The following is a 26293-nucleotide window of genomic DNA, read 5'->3' on the forward strand; positions in this document are numbered from 1 at the left end:
TTTGGCACACAGCTGTGGCCCACCTTGTTCAAACCTTCTGTTTGTGAATGGCAGCCAATCAGGAGGATGCCAGGAGGAAAATTCACATTTTAATTAGGCAAAATAAGTTAAAACAGTTTGCAGATACTCATATGCTATGCCTCAGAGCTTGGATTGTTTTTCACTGGTGATTGTTGATAAAAATTGTGGGGGCTTAGAAGGGCGTGAACCACTGGCTTAAAGGGGAAGGAGCTAAAGTGGCTCGTTTCATACAGAGGTGGAACATTAAGCCGAAGTAAAAGATAAATAGTTATATTTTGAACTAGAATCCATGCAGTGCTATTCCAGCAGAGTTCAAGAATTAAGATCTGGAGAAAGGAAGTTTGAAATTTGGGAAATTAGCTGGTTATTTAGGATCATTTACTGCTACTGACAAAAACTTGTTTTCTTTATAATATGTTAGCACTTTGATTAGAATATAGCGTGAACACAATCCACAGCATTTATAGCCTTACATAATATGAAATAAGCTAACTGAACGCAGAGGTTATATTTTGCTAAATGGACCTCGCTTGATATTGTTTGTGTGCTTGGGCCATTTAGGTGGACCTGCCCACTCACTGTGGTTTCATGGGAGGCCTTCAGAGAAATCGCAGCACAGGCCAGACCACTCCTTACTACGCCACTTCCACTACTGAGGTCATCTACCACGTCTCCACTCGCATGCCCCACGACCAGGACCTTAACCTCACCAAGAAGGTAACACACTCGACACAGTTTATCTAGACATGCAGATGGATGTATACAGGCTCTCTGTGAAGGGTGCTAGTTCCTCTTCGGTGTTTTTTGTTTTATTTTGTTTCTTATAGAGTGTTAATAGTGCTCCCCACTGTAGCAGTAGTAAATTTATAACCAGTCGCAATTAAGTATGAAATATGTGTCATTAGCAGCACTTTATTTGCTGTTTTGGGCAACACAAAAAACCACTGTGACATTTCAAAAATTGTCAAAATTGCTTGATAGATGGATGGAAACATCTCCCAGACTACATCTGACTGTGTTTTATGTGCTGTGGAAAAGAGTAATTAGTAATAATGAGCATGCTTATTGTTCTAATTTCACTTCTTTTATGTAGTGAGGGGACAAGAACTCCTTAGTCCTTCTTTTCGTCCACCCACACCTCTTTGATGAGCATAGGTACACACTCACACCACTCTGATGTCAGTGCTTCTACCCCACACCAATGCATTCAATAATTCCTCGGAGCAATCACGCCTGTATTTGTGCAGTGTGGCGCGTGGGGTTGTATCAGCCTCTAGGCAGCCAGGTTTATTGTGCGTGTGTGCGGTTGTGTGTGTGTGTGTCTGTGTACACACCTGTCATCCCCCAGGCACTGGGCGCTCTGCACATGGCCATAATGTCCCCATAATCAGATCATACTTCCTGCTTCTCGGCCTATCACGTCGCTTCAGGCTCCTGATTGGATTATCACCGCCTGGTCCGACACCATCAGTCTCCCTGATCAGCTGATGGCCCCATCAAACACGCATAGTCACATACGGACACGCACACACGCCACTGTGAACCCGTTTAACGTGACACAAACACACATCCACGGCAGGTTTCATGCACATCCATCTGCCCAAATAACCGCACAGCCATACATTTGTGTTAATGCTGGACAAAGCGAGTGTACACAGGCTTACAGACACAGTTTGACAAACGTGTCCACAAACAGGTTAAACTGAGATTTATCATTGCCACCCACTGAAAATACAAACAGTGTTGTCCATCGCAGGACATTTTTCCAGGTGTACGTCGTGGTCTGTCTCATCTGTGCAAAACACGATTAAATGATTAAAGCTGCATTACACCAGGTGATCGTGGCATCAGAGATGACATCACTCTGAGCTTCGTCACTGAAACATTTTTAAAATAAAAGTACAGCTCAGAGAGGCATATCAGACACCAAGACTCCAGACTGCCTTAAACTGTGCCACCTAATTGTTCTGACACCCAAAAAATACGACTTGAGGCTCATAACTCTTTCTTAAAGTGCAGTAATGGAAAGAGCATCAGTTCCCAGTATTACTGATGACTGTGAGTATCCTGCAGACACAGGAGGGGGTTTAGATTTATTCAAGGCAAAACTTCACAGATATATCAACTTTATGCTTTTCCCATCAAGTTCTGTCAGGTTAATTAAGCCTATAACTCACTGTATTCAGGTAAATTCAAGTCAGTGCTGCATGTTGGCGAAATCACGTCCAAATGTGTTAAATAATGCTTACATTTAAAAAAAAAAAAAAAATTTAGTTGACCCCAAGCTTGTATACGAGCTGAGGATCAAGCGATGAACTCCAGGGTCAATGCAAAAGTGCAAAAACCTGCAATTCCTCCAGTGGCCACTTGATGCTGGCTAAACAAGTGAGTCAGTTCACAAAGACTAAAATAACCCAGTTAATAACTAATATCCCCATCGAAACAACTGTACTGTTGTAACTACGGAGCCCCGCAGGGGACATGGGAGAAAAAAAAATTAAGACGGACTTTTGCGGGATCTCGCAAAACTATCTCGGGATCTCGCAAAACTATCTCGGGATCTCGCAAAACTATCTCGGGATCTCGCAAAACTATCTCGGGATCTCGCAAAACTATCTCGGGATCTCGCAAAACTATCTCGGGATCTCGCAAAACTATCTCGGGATCTCGCAAAACTATCTCGGGATCTCGCAAAACTATCTCGGGATCTCGCAAAACTATCTCGGGATCTCGCAAAACTATCTCGGGATCTCGCAAAACTATCTCGGGATCTCGCAAAACTATCTCGGGATCTCGCAAAACTATCTCGGGATCTCGCAAAACTATCTCGGGATCTCGCAAAACTATCTCGGGATCTCGCAAAACTATCTCGGGATCTCGCAAAACTATCTCGGGATCTCGCAAAACTATCTCGGGATCTCGCAAAACTATCTCGGGATCTCGCAAAAGTTTTAGCCGCATTCTTCCCGTTAGCTCGAAGCTAACGGGAGGTCGAGACCCACTACAGCCGGGAGGAACACCGCTTTCCCGGCACATCGTGCCTCGACCTCCCGGTCGGCTTCGAGCCGGCGTCCGAAGAATGCGGCTAAAAGTTTTGCGAGATCTCGCAAAAGTCAGTCTTAATTTTTTTTTTCTCCCATGCCCCCTGCGGGGCTCCGTAGTAACTCATCTCTCTGATGGGCAGCAGTAAGCTGACAGTTGACTGTAAGGCCTCACCTTCACTAGTTCCAGTCTTTGAACTGGACTAGCTGATAAGTTATAGGCACTAATGTATGTAACAGGTAGTGTAACATAAATCCCACCATGTGTAAAATACAGTATGTGATGTCTACAAACCAAATTACATCATTAAACTTTGCATCCCGGTGCACTATTTAATTAGTCATAAAAGTAACTGCAGTTAAACATTTAAAAGGATCTGTCTTCAGCGTGTTTGTCTCATGGCCGAGGACAAGACTGGCAGCTATCAGAAGGTGTGTACAGAGACCTCTGTACACACCTTCTGGAGGACAACCCCCACCTGCCACCTCTGGGAGGTGGCAGGTGGGGGTGTGTGTTTTGGCAGACATCAAGGTTAATGACTGAGCTGTCACCAGCCCCGACTGTAGTCGGCGTGGGTGTGAATCTCACACACAGTCAGAGGATCACACACAATCCCATCTGTCTTCGAGCCCCTACTCCATCTTTCCGGGGCTTCACTTTGTCTTGTTGTCCACTCTCCATCTTCACACACGCACTCCATCACGGCCAGGGCCACCTAAACCACATATACACACAGACTTCAAAGCCTTGGGGTTATGATGGATACAGCCTATCCAGCTCCGTTTGCAGATCCCTCTCGGTCAATGTTGGTGTTTGAGTAATAATGTATATTTTTCTTCCATTTTGATTCTATTAATTTCTTTTCTTTCTTTTTTGCCTCTCCAGCTCAGACATCTTGGCAACGACGAAGTCCACATCGTCTGGTCAGAACATTCCAGGGACTACCGCCGCGGGATCATCCCCACTGAGTTCGGAGATGTGCTAATCATCATCTACCCCATGAAGAACCACATGTATTCCATCCACATACTCAAAAAACCAGAGGTAAACACGCAGGACTAGGCAGTTGTTCCTTACACACAGACCTTTAAAGCTCATTATTAAAACCTGGCATGGTAATTTAACTGCCCCCTGAGCTTATCACTGATGGCTATCTGTGTCACCTTTTGTGGGAATTGTTGGCCAATCAATGTAATCTTTCCCATTATCAGTGGCAGCAGTGCCAAATTAAAGGAAAAATCGAAACACTTTTCTAAATGCAGCCTTTTTTAGCTGTATTTGTGGCAAAGCAACAATGAAATGTTAAATAAGTGAAATGTTCACTTATTAAAAGTCTTACTTAGTTAGCCATTTTTGTATTTTTTTTTATACTTAGACTTGTGTGGATTTGGGGAAAATTTGGTTGGAGAAAAAAAATGAGAACAATATTTGGTCCATGATTTTATGTTTCCTACCAGACCCCACAGATATGCATCCAGATTGACTAACAATCCTAGAGAGAGTCTTGCCCCAAGTCTTTCTGATCTGGTTAATGTATCAGTCTAAAGCACACAGACATTAATACCACAGCACTGATGGCATAACTCTATTTCAAACAAGCCCTAACACAATAAAATGCTGCTTTTTTTTTCTCTGTGACATAGATACCACAGCACTAATAACATAATCGTATTCTCTTTCATTCATTCTGCAGGGAAAAATATTGAATTATCATGAATCCAAAAACAAGTTAGATAAGATATTCCCTTTGTTGTTGTCCTGAAAGCACATGTATTCGGCCACAGAGCGCATGGCTTGGAGACCTGGTCCACAAATAAACTCAATAAAAGTCCGGCATTAGTTTCTTTGGTGGATTCCACAAGCAAAGCATTGAATTATATGGGAAAGTCAAAGCCTGAATCAAATATTGTATCATTACAAAAATCTGTGGCGTCAATCATTACTTGTCAGGGTTGGTTCAGTAGAACTGAGTAACTCCCACTGTTTCATAAAAATCTAGACTTTTCAGGGTTTTCTTTAAAAAAAAAAATCTAATTTGAACTATATAAAGGAATAAACGTGGATTTAATGCCAGTTTTGTTCTCTGTAGGTTCCTTTCTTTGGTCCGCTGTTTGATGGAGCCATTGTGGACATGAAGATTTTGCCCACCATGGTGAGAGCGACAGCTATCAACGCGAGTCGGGCCCTTAAATCCCTCATCCCTCTCTACCAGAACTTGTATCCTTTAAAACCCTCATATGAAAATTTAGGATAAAAAGGCAAAGGTAGGATGCTGAAAATGAGTTTTCTCTCTGGTTTTTCTCTTTTCTTGTGTTATATTAGCATATTATTTATATTGTTATGTATTATGTTTGCGTTTTAAGAGATATTTAACCTCACAAGACTCTTTTGCCACAAACTTCAGGAAAAAAAACTTCATTCAAAACTCAAAGGTCTGCAGCACGTGGATTTATGCTATTACCAGCTCTCTGTTTAGGTCTGAAGACTTCAGCTATTCCTGCACTTTGCAAAGTTTTAAGTATCAAGGTGAACGAGAGTCACACCAAATACATATCTAATTTCTTTCTTTCTTTTTTTCCAAATGATTGCTCAGAAGAATTCAGGGGAGTATTTTATTATTATTGGCCTGAAAGAGTTTGCAAAACACTTTAAATATCACTGTGTCTAACCTTCACTGAAACAGGTAGGCTTGCTGACAGCTGACAGCATATCGTCCTTTGCAGCCTCGTGCAGAAAAGGCCTTCAATCTCTTTTTCTTTTGTACTGTGGTTGTAGCTTTTTTAGTGTTACATTAAACTCTTAAGTCCACTAAATGCAGTCTAAAACTATTTTTAGCAGTTTTGCATCACCTTGATATTTATTTATTTAATTTTTTATGACTTGCCCTGTCATCCACAATTCCACATGCTCTCAAATGATGAGATGTTTTAAAAACTTACATTGAAGTTGTGAGAATGTCGTTTTGCTGTGTGAGCTTTTGAAATCGTTGCACGTGTGAGTGTGAGAGAGAATGTTGGGTTGGAGGATTAAGAATAGCAGATCAATGTCCAGTGCTGTGCAGCTTTCAGAATATGAGAGCTCGTTTGATAGAGCTGCATTTAGTTGCCTCTGAAGTGCTATATATCAAGTGTGCGTGTTTACCCGTGCGTGGCCAGGCAGAGAAGATTGGGATGCACATTCGGAGGGTGTGTATATGTGTGTGTCTGTGAATCCGTGTGTGCAAGGAGAGAAAGGCAGACAGACAGGTGTGCATGCAGTCTGTCTGCCTGATCCGAAGCGATGGTTTGGAAGAAGCCGTGGTCGATAATTATCGATGACTCTCCTCTCTAATGCTGTTCCTAAATGAGAGGCTTTGCTCTCTGGTCTCAGAGACACACAGCCAGATAAGTATCCACATTCATACACACTCTTGATTACACTTACATGGACACAAGAGGTACAGAAATCCAAGTGAATCAATATAAAAACATGCAGATTAATTAACATTTTTCAACCAATATTTTTTTAAAGAAAGACTGTGAAACTAAAAAACAAACAAACACAAAAACCAAAACAGTAATTGTCCCCCATGTCTGTGTGCATATCTTTGTGTTCTCTCTTTTCTTTGTGTTCAAAACTGCCTGATGACCAATTAAAGGAAAAACATAATCACTTCCTGCTGTGACAAAACAAATTTCCCACGTGTGGGACTAATAAAGGTTATCTTATCTTATCTATTCCCTACAGTGAGAGGATCCGGTGGCTCCGTTTTGTCGTGAGGGACTTTGTGCAGACATGCTTTGGTTCCACTTGTCCCTTTGAAAGAGAATCGTCAATACAAAGTTTTTCTGAGTGATCACCTTCATCCTGAAAAACAGGTGCTTTTAACTTCTAGGCTGAACGATTGTAATTCCTTATTATTATTATTATTTTTTTATTTCTACCAGAATGCTGCAGTGAGATGACTAACATGAAGTGTTTAATTCAGTATTAAATTTGAAATCCTTCTCTTCACATGCAAAGCCCGAATGTCCCCATTATATCTCAAAGACCCCAAAGATACCTTAGTATCGGTGTAGAGCCACTTTGCTCTCAGACTGCAGCCTAACTTGTGTTTCCTATGTTTCCCAAGAGTAGAGCCTTTTGGTATCAGGCAGCTTCAGTTATCAGACTTTGTCCAAGTCATCCAGTTCACCTGGAAGGTGCACACATGTGGGGGATTTGGCACTGAGGTGTTAGACATTATTCTGAGGGAGAAAATCCTTTGAAAGATTGGTGTTCATCCATGCAGTACAGTTCCAGAGCCTCTGTGATTCAGGGTCAAAACTGCTTGGAGCTGTTCTGGTGGCATGTGGCATCACTTCCCCCCCACCTTTACTTTGTCACCTGCCCTGTACATTGTGCAGGTGATGAAAGATGGTGGACCATGTGGATAGACGAGGGAAAGGACAGGGCGAGGAAGCCATTTCGCTCTGCTAGTGATACACAGGCTGTTAGGCTCAGTGTGGGGCTGTAGCTCGTGAGCAAACACCCCCCCTCCCGACAGCTTTGTGTAGGTGTATGTGCGTTTTTGTGCGCCCACTGCTTCTTCCCCACCTTCATGTCTGTTTGTGTTTTTTGTGTTACTCCAGCAATCTTGAGCGAGTGTGCAGACATGTAGACACCTCTGCTAGCGTCCACATGTCCTGCGTTTCCGTGCGAGACTGTGTGTGCACGTCCGTTTACCCACTGCGCACGTTTGTTTGTGAGCATGTGCACTTGGTGACACACTTGTGTCACGCATGCTTGTTTTGGGGTGTTTGTGTGTGTCTGAAAGTGTCCTGGCGCGTATCGATTGGTGGTAGCAGCAGGCCGATGTCTCTGACAGCCTGAATTACAGTAATCAGTCATTATTGACTCCCCATCTCTGTGCTACACACACCACTCTGCTCCTCTTATCTGTCTCTCCACCTCTCCCTCCCTTTGTGTCCCCCACTTCTGTCACTCCTTTCCTCCCTCCCTCCCTCCCTCAAACTCTGGGACCATCTATCTTTACACTCACATCCCTGTACGTCTTCTTGTAGCCTTTTCCACCTCCTCCTGCTTCTATCTCGTATCTGTGGCCCTCATCATCTTTTCCTCTATCTTCCTCCCTAATTCTTTCCCTGCATTGTCTCTCTTGTCACTCTAATTCCTTTATCTTCGCAAATCCTTTTTTTCTATCTCTGTCGTACTGTCTGTTTTTCATCTTTTTCACATTTATTACTTTTCGTTCTTCATTCAGTTTTTCTCCCCCAGATCTTTTTCTTGTCTGTTCATTCTCATTGTCCTAAAGTGAGGGAAAGAAGCTTCATGATGTAATAGCAACCCTTTAAGACAAACTTTTCTCAATAATATTTCCCTGTTGGCATTTTTCTTCCAGCTAGGTCCCCTCAAGTATGAAGGACTGCAATAATAAAAAATAAATAAAGTAAAAAATGTGTAAATAAATTGTTAATAATAATAATAATAATAATAATGGATACTTTATTGATCCCCATGGGGAAATTACTTGTTTTTCTCTGCATTTGACCCATTCACTCTGTGAAGCAGTGGGCAGCCCACTAAGCAGGCGCCCGGGGAGCAGTGTGTAGGGACGGTACCTTACTCAGGGGTACCTCAGGGTAGCCGTTAAGTGGATTCAAACCGCCGACCTTCCGATCATGGGGCGACCACTTTACCTACTGAGCTATCCCTGCCCCTTACTTACTTAGTTACTTAGCTTAATTACTACGTGCCTCAGTTCTCATCATTAGGGCAATTGAAGGCCCTGTCGTTATGAAATGCAGTGATAGATATAGAAAAGAATGCATTATGTTCAGAAGCTAATGCAGAAATAAGGGCATAGACTTAAAAATAATAATAATTTCTTAAATAAAGCAGGAGTCTCGATAGATATATATATATATATATATATATATATATATATATATATATATATATATATATATATATATATATATACATATATATATATATATATATATACATATATATATATATATATATTAGGGGTGCAACGATACACAAAATTCACAGTTCGGTTCGGTTCGATACTTTGGTGTCACGGTTCGATATTTTTTCGATACAAAAAAAATGTTCATGCCTTTTTAATTTGTCATTTATTAAAATTATAAATATATATTTTAACACAAAAGTACAGTTTTTAAATTTAACCCTAACCCTTGTGCGTGTTGTTTTTTAGCTCGTCATATTGCAGCCACAGAAATTCTTTTGTCCATGAAACCATAAAGCTGCACTTTCATTTTGCCTTATAGTTTGATTTGTCATAACTTCTCCGTTTTGTGGTAAGCTTTTCTTTGGCTGTCACTTCTTCACCCTGACCTGTCTTATTTGGCTCAGCAGAACTAAAATATATATCTGTCTGTGAAGGTTCTCAATCATCCAGGTCATCGTAGTGAAATATATATCCTGCCGCACTCACATAAGCTCAGCGATTCTCTGCGTGATCAACCTCTCACATGTTTAAGCTGCGGGAGATTTCACTTGTCATGTTTGCATAGTAAGCTAACAATTAATAAGACGATGTCAGAGGAATTGGTGCACAAATTATCATCACTCACAGATCAGTGCTGTCGCTCTCTATACACAGTTCGCGCGATTGCAAAGTGAAAGCAAAAAAACAAGCGCAAATTCAAACACGATTTCAATATGTCACATATTGACAGTGGCTTACCCAATGACATAATTACCCAGCTACATTTCTGAAAGAATGCAAAAGCATTGACATATATTTTTCCTTCCTACAATAGCCCGACAGGCAGGGCAGAGAGAGATTTTGGAAGCCCGACTGAAAAAATCGCTAGCCCCGGGACGTCGGGCTAGCGATATTGCGAGCCCTGTATCTGATTGAGGAATCACTCATCTTTGGAAAAGAGAGTTTATTACAGAGAAATGTCTCTTTCCAAAATAAAAGCTATACTATCCGCTTCTTCTGGGCTATATTCTCAGCAGCATATTAAACATATCAGGTCTCCATAAGGAGAATCCTGTGCTAACAGCTGTCTAAATGACTCGGCTAAAGTTTGTAGCATGCATGCTTGTTTTTGTCTTTGCACTAGGATGATGTCGGTGTAAATGTGCAGTCATATTCGTTGTGTTCCCACTAGTGCTTTCAGGTTAATCTCGTTGAAATAACCTTAACGCCACAACACGGCAAATCTCCGTTAACGAGCTACCCTGTACAGAGGGGCTAGACGGCCAACACGTTAACGAGCTAACTGCGCTAACACACTAGCTCCCACCCATGTAATTGAGCATTGCGTGGCACATCCAACATACTGTTTTACTTTAGTCCATGACTCGCTTACCTTCAGGGTCATACGTCACATGAAAACCAAAATAATTCCAAACGCCAGATCTGAATGAGGGTGGGGAGGTCCACTTCTGTCTCGCTAGCTTGCCCTGCGCTCTTCCTTCTGACCATGCTGTCTGTGTTGAGTGCTCAGTGAATCTGCTTTCGACTACTCCGCCTAGGCTGCACTCTCGAGCCTAGGCGGAGTAGTCAAATGCAGATTCACTGAGCGCTCAACACAGACAGCATCGTCAGAAGGAAAGTTGATAAAATAAATTACAAATTTTGTATTGTTCTTTTTTTTTTTCTCCCCTTTGGTTTTCTTTCTTTCTCTCCCCCTCTTTCTTTCATTCTTTCCCCCTGTCCTATCCCACAGTCATGTCTGTCCCGTTTGCAACTGAAAATAAAATAAATTCATAATTATAATAAAGGTCAATCAAATGGACCAATATGATGATCCACTTAAAATAAATCCTCTTGGCATCTTTCTTGGCCTCAAGACAACAATTCTGATGGCTATAGATCCAAACGGGACACAAAAAAAAAAAAAAAAAAATTGAAAAATTGAAAAAAATTGTATTGTTCGATACATATGTGTACCGAACCGAAAGCACTGTATCGAACGGTTCAATATCGATACGAATATCGTTGCACCCCTAATATATATATATATATATATATATATATATATATATATATATAGGTAAATTAATACAAAGGTAAATAAATGCAGTGCATTTTTAAAAAGTATGAATATATAATTTATGTTATAAATTAATTCATGCATATTTTTAATTTTTACTGTTATTCATCCGTTTAATGTCTTGTTTATTTGTTCTTAAGGGGGGCTTTACAACAATTACAACATACCTGGCCAAGCAACGACATCTTGGGTCTTAAAAAAAGCCTCTATAAGGGGGCGTGATACAGCACATTTCTAACCTTAAAACATTTAAATGTTACATTTTGCCACTTGAGATCAAATGTAAATCAGAGCAAAACACTTTTTCATGGGTGCAGTAGTTGTTTTGTTGTTGCACTGACCCAGGTCTTTGTGATAAGTTGTGTTTAAAACGACACAACAGCTTGTGCTACGATGAGCATCTTCATCTCTCTGTGGCGGCTGCAGTGATCAAACCTTTTTCCAGCTGCGGTTGGTTTCATTGCTTTGTTTTGTTCAGCTATTACAGAAAAGGAAGCTTCACACAAATATACGGATCATGCCTTTTTCTGTGTTTCAACCATGGTTCCTTTTTCCCCCCTGATTTTCAGCTGTTGTTGAATATTTGCAAGTGGCTTCCTGCTCAGAGTGAATTAAACTGTTTGGAACATTTATTCTAACATGTGGTTTGTGGAACTTGAACTACATCTCCAAACGTTGATTCTGTTCATCTGGACGTAGCGTTTTCAGTGGGAGAAATGTTTCGTCACTCATCCAAGTGACTTCTACAGTCTCAGCTGACTGCAGGTTTCCCCAATCTTATAAACAGTACATTTGCCTAATGACTGAAACCAGCCCACTCCTTCATCATGATTATGCAAATTCTCATGACCACTGATCAACTTGAACTACATTTAAAAAATAATATTAGTAGCCCATGCTTTGTATTCCTGTCATTCAGTGTTATAGAAATCATTTGAGACTCCTAATGTCAAAAAAATTAAAAGAAACTAAAATGCTTGTGATATGTTACATCGAAGATTATGCATTTGTTGGCAAATTTTTGCCCCATATATGAGGGACCAGAACCTATGAAATGGACTTAATATTCTGTTCATTATGACCAGAAATGAGTGTCTGAGCTCAAAAACTCATCAGGAAAGTGTTTAGAGATCAGGGCCCGAGGCCTTTTTGTCCTCATATTCTTCTACAGGAGCAGGAGTTTCTTTGCAACCACGGGTATCTCCCCCTGGTGGCTGTTGAAAGGATTACAGGTTTATTAAAGGTTTAAGACCAGTTTCATTGGCTTCCCTTTTCTGACCTTTTGTACTGAATGTGGTTGGGCATCAAACAGTTTGTCCAGCTTAGCAGAAAGGCTAATGTCAGTTAGCACTAGTAAGTACTGCTAGCGGTCATCGTATGGTAATCTCATTCTTGATCTGCATGTTTTTGTTTTAGCAAAGATTTTACGTCAGAAGACCTTCCTAACCCAACCCTCCCATTGGTGTGAGCTTGGGGCCAACGCTCACATGTGTACACTGGTTTTCTGACTGTAGAGTAGTTGAGATTTGAAGAGAGATGAATGATTCATATCTTCCTGACATACCTGTGAATTCGGCAACACGGAATACATGAGGCTTAGATGTCCTTGTGTATGAATCTCCTTCAGTTCTGCATAAAGCTTCAGCTGAGTGCTGCATTGTAACATTGACTGATAGGACCTCGCTGAGGGGCTGACACAGAAGCAAAATGAGAGAAGGTTGGCAAGACAAAGTATGTCAGTGTTAACTGGCATTTTTCTCGTCTTTCTTCCCCGTTCTCTCTCTCTCCCGCTCTCTCTCTGTCTGCCTTCTTCCCTCTCTCCCCCTCTCTCTGTCTCTTGGCCCTCAGGGCAGTCCATCTGCCTTTTCTCTCTCTCTGATCTTTCATTCACCGTGACCAGAGCCATCCAAAACCACACAGCACACTCACACACAGGGTGCCAGGCTGCTGGGGCAGCTGTGTGTAAGCACAGCTCTATCTCACATATCAGCTCACTGCAGCAGCAGAAGCAGTCCAAAACTCCCCAACACATGCATGCACACACTCTTCATATAGGCCTTACTACACTCGCACGTGTCACGATGAACAATAACACAAAGCTGGTATTAGAAACTTCCCTTCTCTTCCCGCTGATGACTCGTGTTAGCACACACGCAGCCAGTCTTTAGTCACGTAAAGAATAGCCCATCAGATTGGAATCAGTCCTCCTGAACTTATAGATTAGACCAGATAAAAGTGTGGAGCAGACTGCTGGGTATCATCGCTCTTTAAGCGACACCAGCGTGTCGGGATCCAGATGTGATTTGCGTAGCCCTACTGTAGATCATCTCTATCACAATTCCCTTGGATTTATTACTGGGGAAAGTTGCGAAGCTGTTCGTAATTAACTTTAATGTTTTTTACCATTACTTTTAAGACTTGAAAACATGGGTTACAGTGCATGTTTGCAAGAATGCTTTGCTTTTGATATTACCCTTGTGAATGAAGAAAGCATGCACCATTAGAGGTGGGAAAGTCATATGTCAGCCTGCAGCATAAAACCTGCTTTTTTTATGTGCCTGCTTGTCCTTGACTAAAGTAATGTTGATTTCATGACAAAAAGTTGAAGTAAACCTTTAGATCGTGGCACTTTGAGTGGGTGTAAAATTAATTTGATTCTCATTATTAAAAGATCTTAAAAAGTGTTTCAGCCCTGAAGCTTTCATGTAGCAGTCTCCTGTGTTTATAGTTACGAGTCCTCAAAATGTTAAAAACTGACATGAATTATTTTTTAAAAGCACAAAATTTCAAAACAAACCATAGTAGGAAGGTAAAATTTTGTTTGTTGTACCAAACACAAAATCAGCTGAGTGTGAAAGTGGAAACTTGATCTCTAAATCTGATGCTTTTTATAAGAGGTGACTTGAATCTTTACCTTATTGAGTAAAATCTGTTTTCCAAGCTAAAGTTGAGTTTTGTGACCGTGAGTCCGTCTAAGCAGAGTCATCATGCTGGCCCACTGGTCACCTAGCTGCAACTACTACAGCTGCTCTACCATCTGATAACGGTGTGTGTGTGTGTGTGTGTGTGTGTGTGTGTGTGTGTGTGTGTGTGTGTGTGTGTGTGTGTGTGTGTGTGTGTGTGTGTGTGTGTGTGTAAGAGTAGGCTGTGGCCATCCTCCATCTGCTCCTGTGTGATTGTGGTTTTTGGGGAACAATGTTGGAGAGACACTAAGCTGCTATACACACACGGACACACACACACACAGGCTGCCAGCAAATGTTTGTGTGTGCATGAATTTTCAAATATATCACCTAACCATTTACACTTACACAAAATGTAAACATGAAGTGCATGTGTATAAACGTTACTTTCAGGATTAAAGGGTGTGTGTGTGTGTGTGTGTGTGTGTGTGTGTGTGTGTGTGTGTGTGTGTGTGTGTGTGTGTGTGTGTGTGTGTGTGTGTGTGTGTGTGTGTGTGTGTGTGTTGGTTGTGTGGGACGTCCCCTCTAGTAGTTGATTGGCAGAGATAGCTGCACTGAGGCTGGGGTCAGCATATGGCTCAGTATGATAGCGATGCTCTGTTTTTAGTGTGTGTGTGTGTGTGTGTGTGTGTGTGTGTGTGTGTGTGTGAGCGTCATTGCCTTTCTCTCGCTTTCACACTCTGTTCCCACTGAAATGGTGGCAGCTCTGGGCATGTAGCGCTATTATCCCCCATATCCACACACACACACACAGACACACACACACCAAGGGCAGCCAAACGCCTAGCGGCCTGCCTGGCTTCTCTTTGCCAACTCCCACAATAGAGCCTATTGTCCCAGTAAGGCTACAATCTGCTGTGTGTGACAAGGATGTGTGTGTTTCTCACCACGGTAGAAAGGTGAGGGCAGAGCCTTACAAATTGAAGACATTTTCTTATTGCTGATGCTGAAATGGGGTCATGTTATCCTTAACCTCCCGCAGGCTCCGCTGCACCCGTCAGACACTGGAGAAGCATTTCTTTTGATCTAAAAGAAAGCTGCACCAATGCCTGCGTCATGCTCTCACTGATAAATCTATCACAAACGTACATTTAAAACACTTGGTGAAAAAGTCTTCCATGAGTAAAGCTGCTCCATGATTTAAAATCTGGATGTAAATGAGCATACAACTCTGCGGTGCATGAGGAGCTTCTGCTGGCAGATTGACAGAAATCAGTGCCACACATTGAGTGGCACATACACAATCAGGATTAGGCTAAGGGTCTGTGTATTAGTGCGGGTTAGGGGTAAGGAAATGAATATAAGTCTGTGTGTATGCTTGCAGAGGGGGAGGTGATGGTGGTTAATTGTTTCCCGTCGGGTAGTTAGAGGAAATGAAAAGGGGTGAGGAGGAGGGGTCACGGCTAATCTCTTTCCCATCTCCTTGGGGAAGTCTGTGTGTATGTGTGTGTTGCTTCTAGGATGACTGCCTGCTTCACAGTCACATATTAGCGCTATGATTTCCAAACACTTGAAAGTGGACAGATGTTACAGTTAACATGTGGCCGTGTTTGAGTTAAAGAGAAGTTATTCCCAGGTGTTTTTCAGTTGAATTTCACTGATTATTTTGAAAGCTTAATTTTGTACTTTTGACTGCTTCCTTATTTCCCAAGAGGTCGCCACTGTGGATGGATACACATATTTGATTTTTTGCATCCTTCCTGATGCAACCCTCCCGTTTATCTGGACTCGGGCTGTTCTGGCCCCCTGAGGATGGATGTGTGTTTCCTTCTAGTCTCGAACCAGAAATCTTTTGCATCTCAGGCACATACTTTTGCTGGTTTTGGTTGTACCTCATAGACTATGATATTATGCATGAGAGAAAAAACATTTAGAGACTCCTAAATACAGAAATCTATGTGGTATTTCTCCCTATGGGTGGAGGGATAAAATGATCTTTACATCAGCAGTTTAGGTGGCTTTTAGCAAATTTGACTTATTTAGATGACGTTTAAATTTACAGTAAAGCCTTTAAACTTAAGAGCATATTTCAACACATTTTATATTTCTATTCTAGACCTTGACTAAACTAGGTTTGCTTGATTAGGAGCTGTTTTAGTTCCTCCTCCTTTAAGGCTGCTCACACTTTAAGCTACACCAAATGAATAATTGTTTTGGGATGAACCGCTTATGCTTTGAAGTTGGATTTTTTTTCAGTCCCACAGGTGCATGAAATTAAGAACCTAAAAATGCAAGCTGCCTTTACAAACATTGGTGGAGATATGATTTGTTCTAAAAGAGCTCACTGAATTTTGTGGTACTGAATTAAGATGCCAGTGTTACAACAAGTCAGTTTGTAGAATTTCTAGGAGGGAGTAAATTTCACAATCAGTTGTAAGTAAGACAGATCACATAAAACTACAACGTCCTGTGTATCTGCTGAGTTCCTTTCTGTGGTCTGCTTGTAGATCCACTAACCACTAAGCATTGCCGTTATGGGTTGCGTCCTTCTCCTATATGCTATTCCAGTATTGCTCTGTCTCCAGCTTTGGTGGGGTTGTTCTCATAGTGTTCCCCTGCTACTGGGAGTACACCATAGATGGCTTAGTAGAGTACAGCTGGTTTATTGTCCTGCCTTCCAACTTTCTAGTATACCTCTTTAAGCTGCTGTGAGTGTTTGGCGGTTTTTAAGGCCTCAGGTTTAGGCAGCTTGCTGTGCTTCTTAGGCACCTTCTTCATCTCTAGTCTTCTTCTCCATGGAGGGTACTGCTCCTTGTGAGGTCATCTTGAGGTCATCCGAGCATTGTCGCGGTGTAGATTTTGATGATGGTCACAGTAGGGATTGTCCGTAGTCATTCACATCTTCTAGTAGACCTTCAGACCTTCACGGTCCACTTGAACCATCCTGTAGTGAATGGCCACACGGTAAATTCACTACAACAGCACATCAGAGAATCATAGCACCATATTCGAGTGCATTTTACTTTCCCATGAACAATATAATTGAACTCTTTAAATGTAGTGATTAAACATAATACCTGGGTACAAGTCTTTTTTTTTGTAATTAACTTGCAGTTCTCATTAAACATTTTAAGAAACTGCAGCTACTGCAGCAAGTTGAATATTACCATGAATCATGAAGACTGTCCAAGTTTGTATTCTTGCGCTCGTAAGCTGAAGCGTTTTGCACAAGCACAAAGCAGTGATGTTTCTTCTCAGCTCTTTAGTAAACTCTCCGCAGAGCAGCGTGACTAGCAGTCAATACATAGGTGTCAATTATCAAAGCTGATGTGCATTACTTTAATGTTACTCCTGCCTCGTGATGGGTTTTTGGGCCTAATTTCCAACATTCATGATTCATGTCGTGACTGACTGAGCGGGCGAGTGTCTGTGTTTGTGTGCAAGCATACATGCTTGTCACCGAGAGCTGTGCAGACACATGAGCCGCAGCCATCAGTGGCTTGATCACACCTTGCTGGAGCAGGCCCCCCTCTGACTGGTAAACAAGCTAATCTGCAGTTGTGTGTATGTGAGTGTGTAAGTGCGTGAATGCGCTTTGTGGCCGGGTGTGTGAATGTAAGTTTCTTTATGTGATAAGGTGTTTAAGATTCAGGGTGGGTTCCCTCACGGATGACCGAGACAAAGTGCAGAACAGCAGACTGTGTGTCATCAGCTCTAACAGGCGTGTTGAATTTAGCCTTAAAGAGGCAGAAAGAAAAAAGTGTTCGTGAGCACAGATGGGGGTGTTGGCGAAAGATTAATTACTGGTGATAATTGGATTAGAAGGAAAAAAAATATTTTTACCCAGCTAATAAGCGCTAAGTGGGGCAGGATTTGTGTATCTCAAGGGCACCTGCAACATCCTAGCAGGTGTTTTAAGTGTTACCAATAAAGTTTTCAGACTTTTTATTCAAATTATTTGGTAACTTTAAGTCCCCTTGTTCTGTCAAGTTGATTTTTTTGACATTTTAATTCTTGATTGCAGAAAGACATCAGTCTGAAACATAAGCATCTTCTTTTGAGATTTCAAATGATCTAAAAATGGTTTGAATTTAATCATATTGTGTTTCTAAGGAAGTAACAACCTCTGGCATTGCACATTTTGTCCAATCAGTAACCCAAAGCCTCAAATAAGATGAAGGACAAGCTCCATATATTCACATTTAATAAGCAGGAGCATTTTATTATTTGTCCAAAATAGCGTAATTCTTTTGGTTGACAAATATTTGGCAGTCAATCCACCCTTATTGCATAGACTGTAAATGAAAGATGGACATAGCTGTTGAGCTGTTCTTTTGCATTTGTTGTGTTAGTTTTCATGACATGTGTTTTTGTTTCTATGTAGTTTTTTTTGTTTGTTTTTTCACATCCAGAATGTGAAGTCATACCTTTTCGTGAATATTAGCAAGTTTGTTTACCGAGGCATAGACTAGTTGGGTTCCTTTCACAGATACAGATACTTGTTAATTAGTGTTAAGTTACACAAAAACAATGAGGAGCCTATGGGGACTTACTCGCTTTTGTAGTGGGCCTCAAGCGCCCACTTAAGGATCTGCAGTTTTTATTTTTGACACTTCCTGTCAGCTGTGTTTTGTCATTTCAGCTAAAATGTTCATTCTGTTTTATATATAACGTGCCAGGCTTTTACTTTTCACCTTTCAAGGCTTATTATGAACAGATTATATCGGCCGCTAGAAGCAGAAAGATGTACAAAAACTAGTCCTTTACTTTGAATTTAACATCTGTGTGATGCATGCGGGAGGTGAGGAATTACTTTCTTTGTCAGCTTTTATATCCATATTATGAGGATTCATATCGGTGATTGTAAAGATATATGTGTGTGAGGAGGGGGGGGGGTTTATTGTGTAACCGCCTGCAGATAAGAAGCGGATGTATCTCCTTAATAAGGGAATTATTATTACGGCCTTGGTGACAATCACCAGCACCCATGCTGTGCCTGTGTGAACTTTAGTGTCTCTGTGCTGGTTAAATAAAGCTTGTAATTGCACTGGCAGCTTTAAGGCTCCCCTGTGGTGACAGGGAGGTAGGTGTGTGTGTGTGTGTGTGTGTGTGTGTGTGTGTGTGTGTGTGTGTGTGTGTGTGTGTGTGTGTGTGTGTGTGTCAGTCAAAGGGTGAAATAGTGGGGTGACAAGGGGCCAATTAATGTATCACGTCTGTTTTTTCTCCTCTGCCTCTGTTTCTGCATCAGGTTAAAGAGCAGATGAATAGGGGCAAATGCGATTGTCTGATGTGAGTGTGTGTGTGTCTTTTCATGCACGTCGAGCAATAAGTAGTGCATTAGACTAACCTATCTCTGTCTTCATCTTTGGCGTACGTGGACACACACACACGCTCATAATGAAATCACAAAGCCCCTCCATATCATTGCTATCACAGAAAGATATAAACCCATTAGCTTGTTCCTTTGGGCGTGGACGCACACACATACACGCACAGGTTTATCATTACACGCTGTAAAGCTTTTCCAATTGTATTATCCCTCTGATGTCCTTCTCTCTGTTGTCTGTTCCAATGCCCGGGGTGCAGAGGACAGATAGGGGGGGTTGTGTGTGTGTTTGGGAGATGCTGGGTGAGATAAGCTGTGTGTGTGTGTGTGTGTGTGTGTGTGTGTGTGTGTGTGTGTGTGCGCGCCTCTGATGAGAGGTGTCTCGTAGACAAGAAAACGGACAAGTTGTGCTGCTTTTTAATGCAATTTTCTCAAAATAGAAAATCATAAAAAGTTGTTAGTACAGCAGGAAAAACAGGATGGGCAGCCGTACTTCATGTTCACCCTTTTTAAATTAGAGTGTAAATTAGAGTCACTTGTCTGACCAGAGGAAATTAGCTATTCAGATTCAGCATCAAAAGGTTAAAGAACGTTTCTAGCTTTTCACCGGCTGTGCTGCTCTTTCTTAATTTATTTTTAGTCGATTTAATACTCTAATTTCTGTTACTTATTAAAACAACAATTTTTATTCATTTACAGGAAGAGATGACCTTCAGCAAACACTGCCTGTTCCTTTTAACACTTTAAAACCAACATTGCTCAGATGTTTTCCCCCTCTTTAATCCTATTCAATAAGACTGATTGGAGGCATTTTTTTTCCCATCCTCAGTTGCAAAGTGCAAGGCAGGGAGGTCATAAAGTGTATTTAAAGGCTTGTTGGTCTTTCTTCTTTTTAGTGAGAAAGTAAAGGTAGCTGGAAAACACAACAGTGCCAGTCTTAGCCTGGGAAGTTGGAAAAGAGCAGAGTTCACCCAAAGCCCCTGCATCTTTTGGCATACGGGTTACCTGCTCAACCAAGTGTGCCACAGCAGGGCCCCCATTTCTTACTGTGGATGCAGATATAGCTCAATATCAGCTCAATAAGTGGGGTTAAGCCACATTTCTGCTGACAAGAGAACCAATGGCATAACGTCCTTTAGGGATGTAATAACACGTTTGTTGCTGCAGCTTATTTGTCGATCTTACAGTAAATCTTAATAAGACTAAGTTAAAGTCCTTAGATTTTATTCATAGCAAAACAAATTATTTTAGAATTGGTTTTTTTTTCTCCTTTTTTTCTTTTTTCTTTTTAAGGATCTTAATTTTTTTTTTTTTTTTTTTTTGTGTGTGGTTATTCCGCTTCTCTTCAGGCTCTTTGTGGTTTATTTGCTTCTCTTTTTTTGGTCGCTTTGTGATGTTTTTGTATTTTAACACAATGTTCAGAAACCTTTTGTTACATCACTCATATTTGGAACCGCTAATCAGCCTAACGCACGTGTTTGGACTGCAGGGTAAATCCAGACTACTCGGACAAAGCCTACATGAGCACAGGGGGAACATGCAAACTTCACACAGGAACCAGTTCATTTATTTCCATGGGTGTACTTGCGCCACTTAACATCTAGCAAGACTACCTGGCTGAGGATCCATGACGATCCACGCAGCTCGTCCTTCTGTTATTCTGAGCTTGTGCCTCATCATTGTATATCGACAAACATATTTTTCACTTTTTTATTACTTTTTTCAATTACCTCTTGCCCAGTATGCCTTTAGAACAAAACTTTATTTCACATGATGTTAAAAAAAGGTCGTTATAGGAAAAAAGCTCATGTAGTAAAATTCATGTCTTGGGTTAAAAATTTCATGTTTTTTCAATGCACAAACAAGATAAATGGACTGGTTCCTGTACAGTGCTTTTCTACTCTACACTCAATGCACTTTATCTAAAAGTCATTCTTTCCCAAGGATGCTTTGGCATGCGACTCGAGTGGCCAGGGATCGAACCACTAAACTAAACAATACAAAATAATTCATTCCAATTTTATTCATACAGTGCCACAACAGCAGTCACCTCAAGGCGCTTTATACTGTAAGGTAGACCCTACATAAAGAGAAAAACCCAGCAATCATATGAGCCACTATGAGCAAGTACTTTGGCAACAGTGGGAAGGAAAAACTCCCTTTTAACAGGAAGAAACCTCCGACAGAACCAGGCTCAGGGAGGGGCGGGGCCAGTTGGGGAGAGAGAAGGAAGACAGAATAAAAGACGTGCTGTGTAAGAATAATGGCATTAATAATTATTAATTACATTATTGATTGACAACCGGGTTTTGATGCTCTCTGTAGACACCATACAGTCACATTTCTACCTCTACAGACTTTATATATAGTCTCACAGCACACACCCCCTACATACAAACATTGCCATACACACACATCCCAGCAGTGGGCCCAACTCCTAATGCGCTAACAAGCTCCCTCTCTCCTCCCCTCGCCTCCTCTCCTCCTCCAGCCTCCCTCTCTCCTCCCCTCGCCTCCTCTCCTCCTCCAGCCTCCCTCCGTCTCAAGTGATCACAGGAGTCGAACACCGCCACAATGAGCGGCGCTGCGGGAGAGAAAAGGTCTGAAATGGGGAGAGAGAGAGCGACAGAAGAGGGGGAGAAAGAGCAGGAGGAAAGCACGAACACTTCACTCTCTCCACTCCTTTCAGCCACGCACAAGAAAATGAGTTTCTGACTCGACACAAAAGAGCCTCTTTATCCGCCCCCTCTCTCCTCCATGTTTCTCCTGTCTGCCTTTCTCTGCTATGCTTTCTTTTTCTCCCTCACCAGCCTTCCTCCCCTCTTCCTCCCCTTATAATTTTCCCTCTTTCTTTCCCCTTCTCTCACTGAAAGAGGGATATTTTTCTGCTAATGACTTAATAAGAGGAGCCATCTGAAATTCAATTACAGCAGATTTCATAGTTGCGACTGCCATTTGGATAGAGGGACAGAGGGATGGATGGAGGCAGAGATGTGCGAGCGCATTTCAACTCTATTTTCTATGACCTCTCAATGGTTTCTACTTTTTTTCTTCTTTTTTTAATACCAATAATAATAACTTTATTTCAGTACTGTGCTTCGTGCAGACCGTCCTCCTGAAATGCTTCACAGAGGAGGATTAAAAATTTGGGAAAATAAATAACTAGAAAACCTAAAATCGTTAAATCTCAGTCACAGTTTCTGTTATTAAGACTTAATTTTCAGTATTAAATAAGAGAAAAATGTTTGTAAAAGCTGAAGCAGAAAGAGACACACAGGACCTGTATTTAATTTGGCTTAAAGAAGTCATACAGATAAATATTTTGCTCTAAATGTTGTCACGTAAAGAAAAGTGCTAAAGTTTGCTTCGATGGCGAAGTGTCTCGAAGCAGCGTTAACAGGGTTTCTCGAGGTTCCCAAGGCAGGACAAGGTGTCGAGACCACACGTGACTTCATTAAAAAAATAAGAAAAAAGGTTTAATATGCAGTCGATGTTGTAGAGATATTAATTATAAAGATGTAAAGACCCCATGTGGACATCTTCGTTGCTAGAACAGCCCGGTGTAGCCGACGTTCTCCGTGCAGAGTGTTTTAAAGCTTTCCACCGCTGATGAAGGTGAGATTACTGCTCGTGTATGTTTTGCACATCGGTCCGTCGTCCCTGTCCTCCTCATGTCGCCTCATCCCAGTGGGGAGTTGGTGTTTGTGACACGATGACACAACCCACACTGAGAGGAACAAAAAGGGAAGGAGGTATAAAGGAGGCAGACGGAGGACGAGGGAAGAAAGAGATGTTCCCGTCACTTATCTCAGCAGTGGTACTGCGTCTCTGTATGTATTTGTCCTTATTCTCCCGTCTCTGCAGACATCTTTCTTTCCCGCGGGTGTCCTTTAAACCTTTTCACCTCCTCAGAAATGAGGAAATGGGAGCCTTTTATGTGCCTTTTTTTCCCCTCCCCCTTTCTCAGACACACATTATTAAAACATGATATGAAGATGATTAGGTGTTGTTTGCCTGACTAATATAATAGCACCTCTATCTCCTAATTGCATTACATGCACACCTCTCTTCCCCCTCCGACTCGCACAAACACACCTTCGTTCACCAAAGGGGGAGGTGCGATGGCGGTGAGGGGGAAGCAGGAAAGGGCAAACGGCGAGATCACACAGAGACTCGGCGTGCGAGGCGCCGGCTCGACGGTCTTTGTGCGCCTGCCGCACCTCTCCCGGCTCTCGTGTTGTTACTTAAACATCGCCGTCGCTGCCTCGCTTCCTCTGCGGCTCACCGCAGGATTCTCACCCTTCCTTCATCTTCACCTTCGCTGCTTCCCTTTTAACAAGTTCTCTTCCTCCCTCAGCATCTCACTGCATTTGCACCTCCGACCCCCGTCCCTCCTTCTGAGGTTTCGACAAGTTTTTTGGGGTTTTTTTGTTTTTTTTTTGAAACAATAACAGCTGTTTTTAGACGTTGACGTTCCCGTGAAGTCAAGTCTGGTAAATGTCAGAAACAATCTTTGACAAACCGTCACCCTGTCACAAGTTTATATAGATTTCCTCCTCTCTATTTTCCCTGCTTTTTTTCCGCTTATCTGTCCCCCTCCTTTCCCCTCTGTTGTGCCAGCGCACTTTAAAGCAGCCATATTGTTGTTATTATCATTGTCTGTAACTGAATCAGTTACCATTAGACCTGAATCTCTCTCCTTCTGAGGCCCATAGACCAGCTCTCTAACCCAATAGAAAACCCATGGGTGCTGTTACAGATGGCCGAGCCATTCACAACGTGCACTCACACACACACAGATTTCATTCTGAAGATTCATTGGCTTAATCCCATCACACACTCGAACAGCATCACGTGCACACAACCACACTGTGCTTTCTCACATCCAAACTTATCAAACCCGGACACACACACACACACACACACACACACACAAACACTGTTTTCTCGTTGAAAAGCCCTTGTTATTGGAGCTCACTGAGCAAATGGTCATTCTGTTGGGAGATGATGGGACTGAACTGTGTGTGTGTTTATATCTGTGTATGGGTGTGCGCGTGTGTGTCAGGAGGCCGTAACAGCTGTGCGTGTCTGTCATTATGGGGGGGATGTATGAGAAGGACTAAGCAAGAGAGGGTAAATGTCATTCTATCAATGAGGTTATCTCTAATAGATGGACAGTTGAAGTCCTGGTTTCCATTTACTCTGCTCTCTGCTGAATCGCTGCGCCTCTCGTTTTGAATAATAGCAAGTGATAAATAGCAAGGTTTTTTTTCTCTCTTCTGTCTCTGGCTGGATTATTCTCTGTAGAGTCACATGGACATGAAGGTACATGGTCATTCAATAAACACGTGGTATTTCAGTTTTCTTGTACTGGGCTCCAAATTAGGGTTTGAGTTCTTTTATCATTTATATTATATTAAACCAGAAACTATAATCTTTTTAAAAAGTTTACTCCCTTTTTATATAAGTGTTCGTTTTAGGGCACGGCCGGCTGATATTTGTTATTCCAGAGGGCCATAATAAGTGAGAGAGCTCACTTTGGAGGGCTGAATTGAAGCATGACGCACACAGTACTGAATTATGTTAAACTGCATGAATTTGGAGGACATTGCAGATTACTTCACAATGGGTTATTTGCCGGCCTACAAGGCCTACGCAGCCTGAATAAGAGATGCGGTGGATTTCTATTGAGGGTTAAACTCTTGACAAATAATCCACATTTAGCACATTGAGCTTTGAAAAAAATTTGGAAGCACATGAGACTTGAATGTAGTTTTTTTTTTTATCTCTCTCTTGGAACATCAAAGGTTTTCATAACCATGCAATGTGTTTAGAAAAGGAGGGGGGACTGGAAATTGGAGAAAGCTTTGTTAAAGTAGCTCAACTTCATTTTAGTTTCACATTTAATCGTATGAAGTATGCAAACAGTTAATTAGCAAGGTTTGTTTTTTTTTGGTAATGATTGGCCTCGAGCAGTATTGTCCCCATAAATTTGAAGGATTTTCATATTTACAACAGAAACAGTTATCCTGGTCTTCAGTCCCCCAGTTGGCCGGTGTCCTTTGTAACACCACCCATTTCAAGCTCCGCAGCACCAGTGTGCAACTTGATCTTGTATCTTTATCACCTCCATATTCACCATGACCAGTAATTTCACCTTAAATGTGTATTTGTAAGTTTGACTAAAAGAAACAAACATAATGGTTATTTTGTGTTTTATTCCTGTCCCATTTTTGTGTAGCGGCAGTTATAGATGTAGGCTCGAACCACAGGACCTTTTTAGGTATATTGGTATCGGCATTTTATAGCGACTGATACCGATGAAAATTTAAAAAATAAATACAATAAGACCCAGAAACACTGGGTGTATTTCTCTCTGTTGGAAGGTGATTGGATGCTTTTGTTTTTATCTTGTTTTTGTGTTATTTGAATTATTTTGTTTCTTGTTGACTATGATTCTGGAATAATTAAAGATTTAATCAGTTATCATCAACCATGGTACAAGTGCTGATAATCCATATTTGTCCACAACAACAGGCAGCAAATCTAAGCGGACTCTGGCTGAGTGTAAACAAGCTATTTAATTTCTGACATAAAATAAAAATAAAATAAAATATTGGTTGATGTATCGATATTTAAATCACCAAATATCAGTATTGGAATTGATATTGTTCCTAAAAATCCTGCATTGGTCGGCCTCTAGTGGTGGTTTTAATAACTTTTTAAGGGCAAGTTAACCCATTGTGCTTCTTTTTGTTATTGTCTGTGTTTCTGCTCCTGTTTGAGTTGTCCTTGACCTTTGAACTCAGCTATGAGGAGCGCGCCCGATACTTAGAAAATATCGTGCAGAACCACCAGGAGCCAACCACGTTTGAGGATTACGCAGCCCGAGTCTACAGTCCTGCTCCTTGCACTCACCTGCCCTCTGACACAGGTGAGACCACAGCAGCAGCAGCTACACCTGTCAACAAATGTATGAAATAGGC

At 41.6% G+C, this 26293-nt stretch overlaps 1 protein-coding gene across 1 annotated transcript in view; it reads left to right on the top strand.

Moving 5' to 3' along the window:
• The window catches only part of ralgapa1 (Ral GTPase activating protein catalytic subunit alpha 1), a 72243-nt gene extending 45952 nt beyond the window's left edge, over window positions 1-26291 (top strand). Inside the window, exons 42-45 of the mRNA XM_026152975.1 lie at window positions 583-738; window positions 3949-4107; window positions 5153-5280; window positions 26117-26291. Of these exons, the coding sequence (XP_026008760.1) occupies window positions 583-738; window positions 3949-4107; window positions 5153-5280; window positions 26117-26291 (618 nt within the window). The remainder of the gene's footprint in view (window positions 1-582; window positions 739-3948; window positions 4108-5152; window positions 5281-26116) is intronic.
• The last annotated feature ends 2 nt before the right edge of the window (window positions 26292-26293 follow it).

The sequence above is a fragment of the Astatotilapia calliptera genome, chromosome 19, assembly GCF_900246225.1.
Source record: "Astatotilapia calliptera chromosome 19, fAstCal1.2, whole genome shotgun sequence".
NCBI classification, from domain to species: domain Eukaryota; kingdom Metazoa; phylum Chordata; class Actinopteri; order Cichliformes; family Cichlidae; genus Astatotilapia; species Astatotilapia calliptera.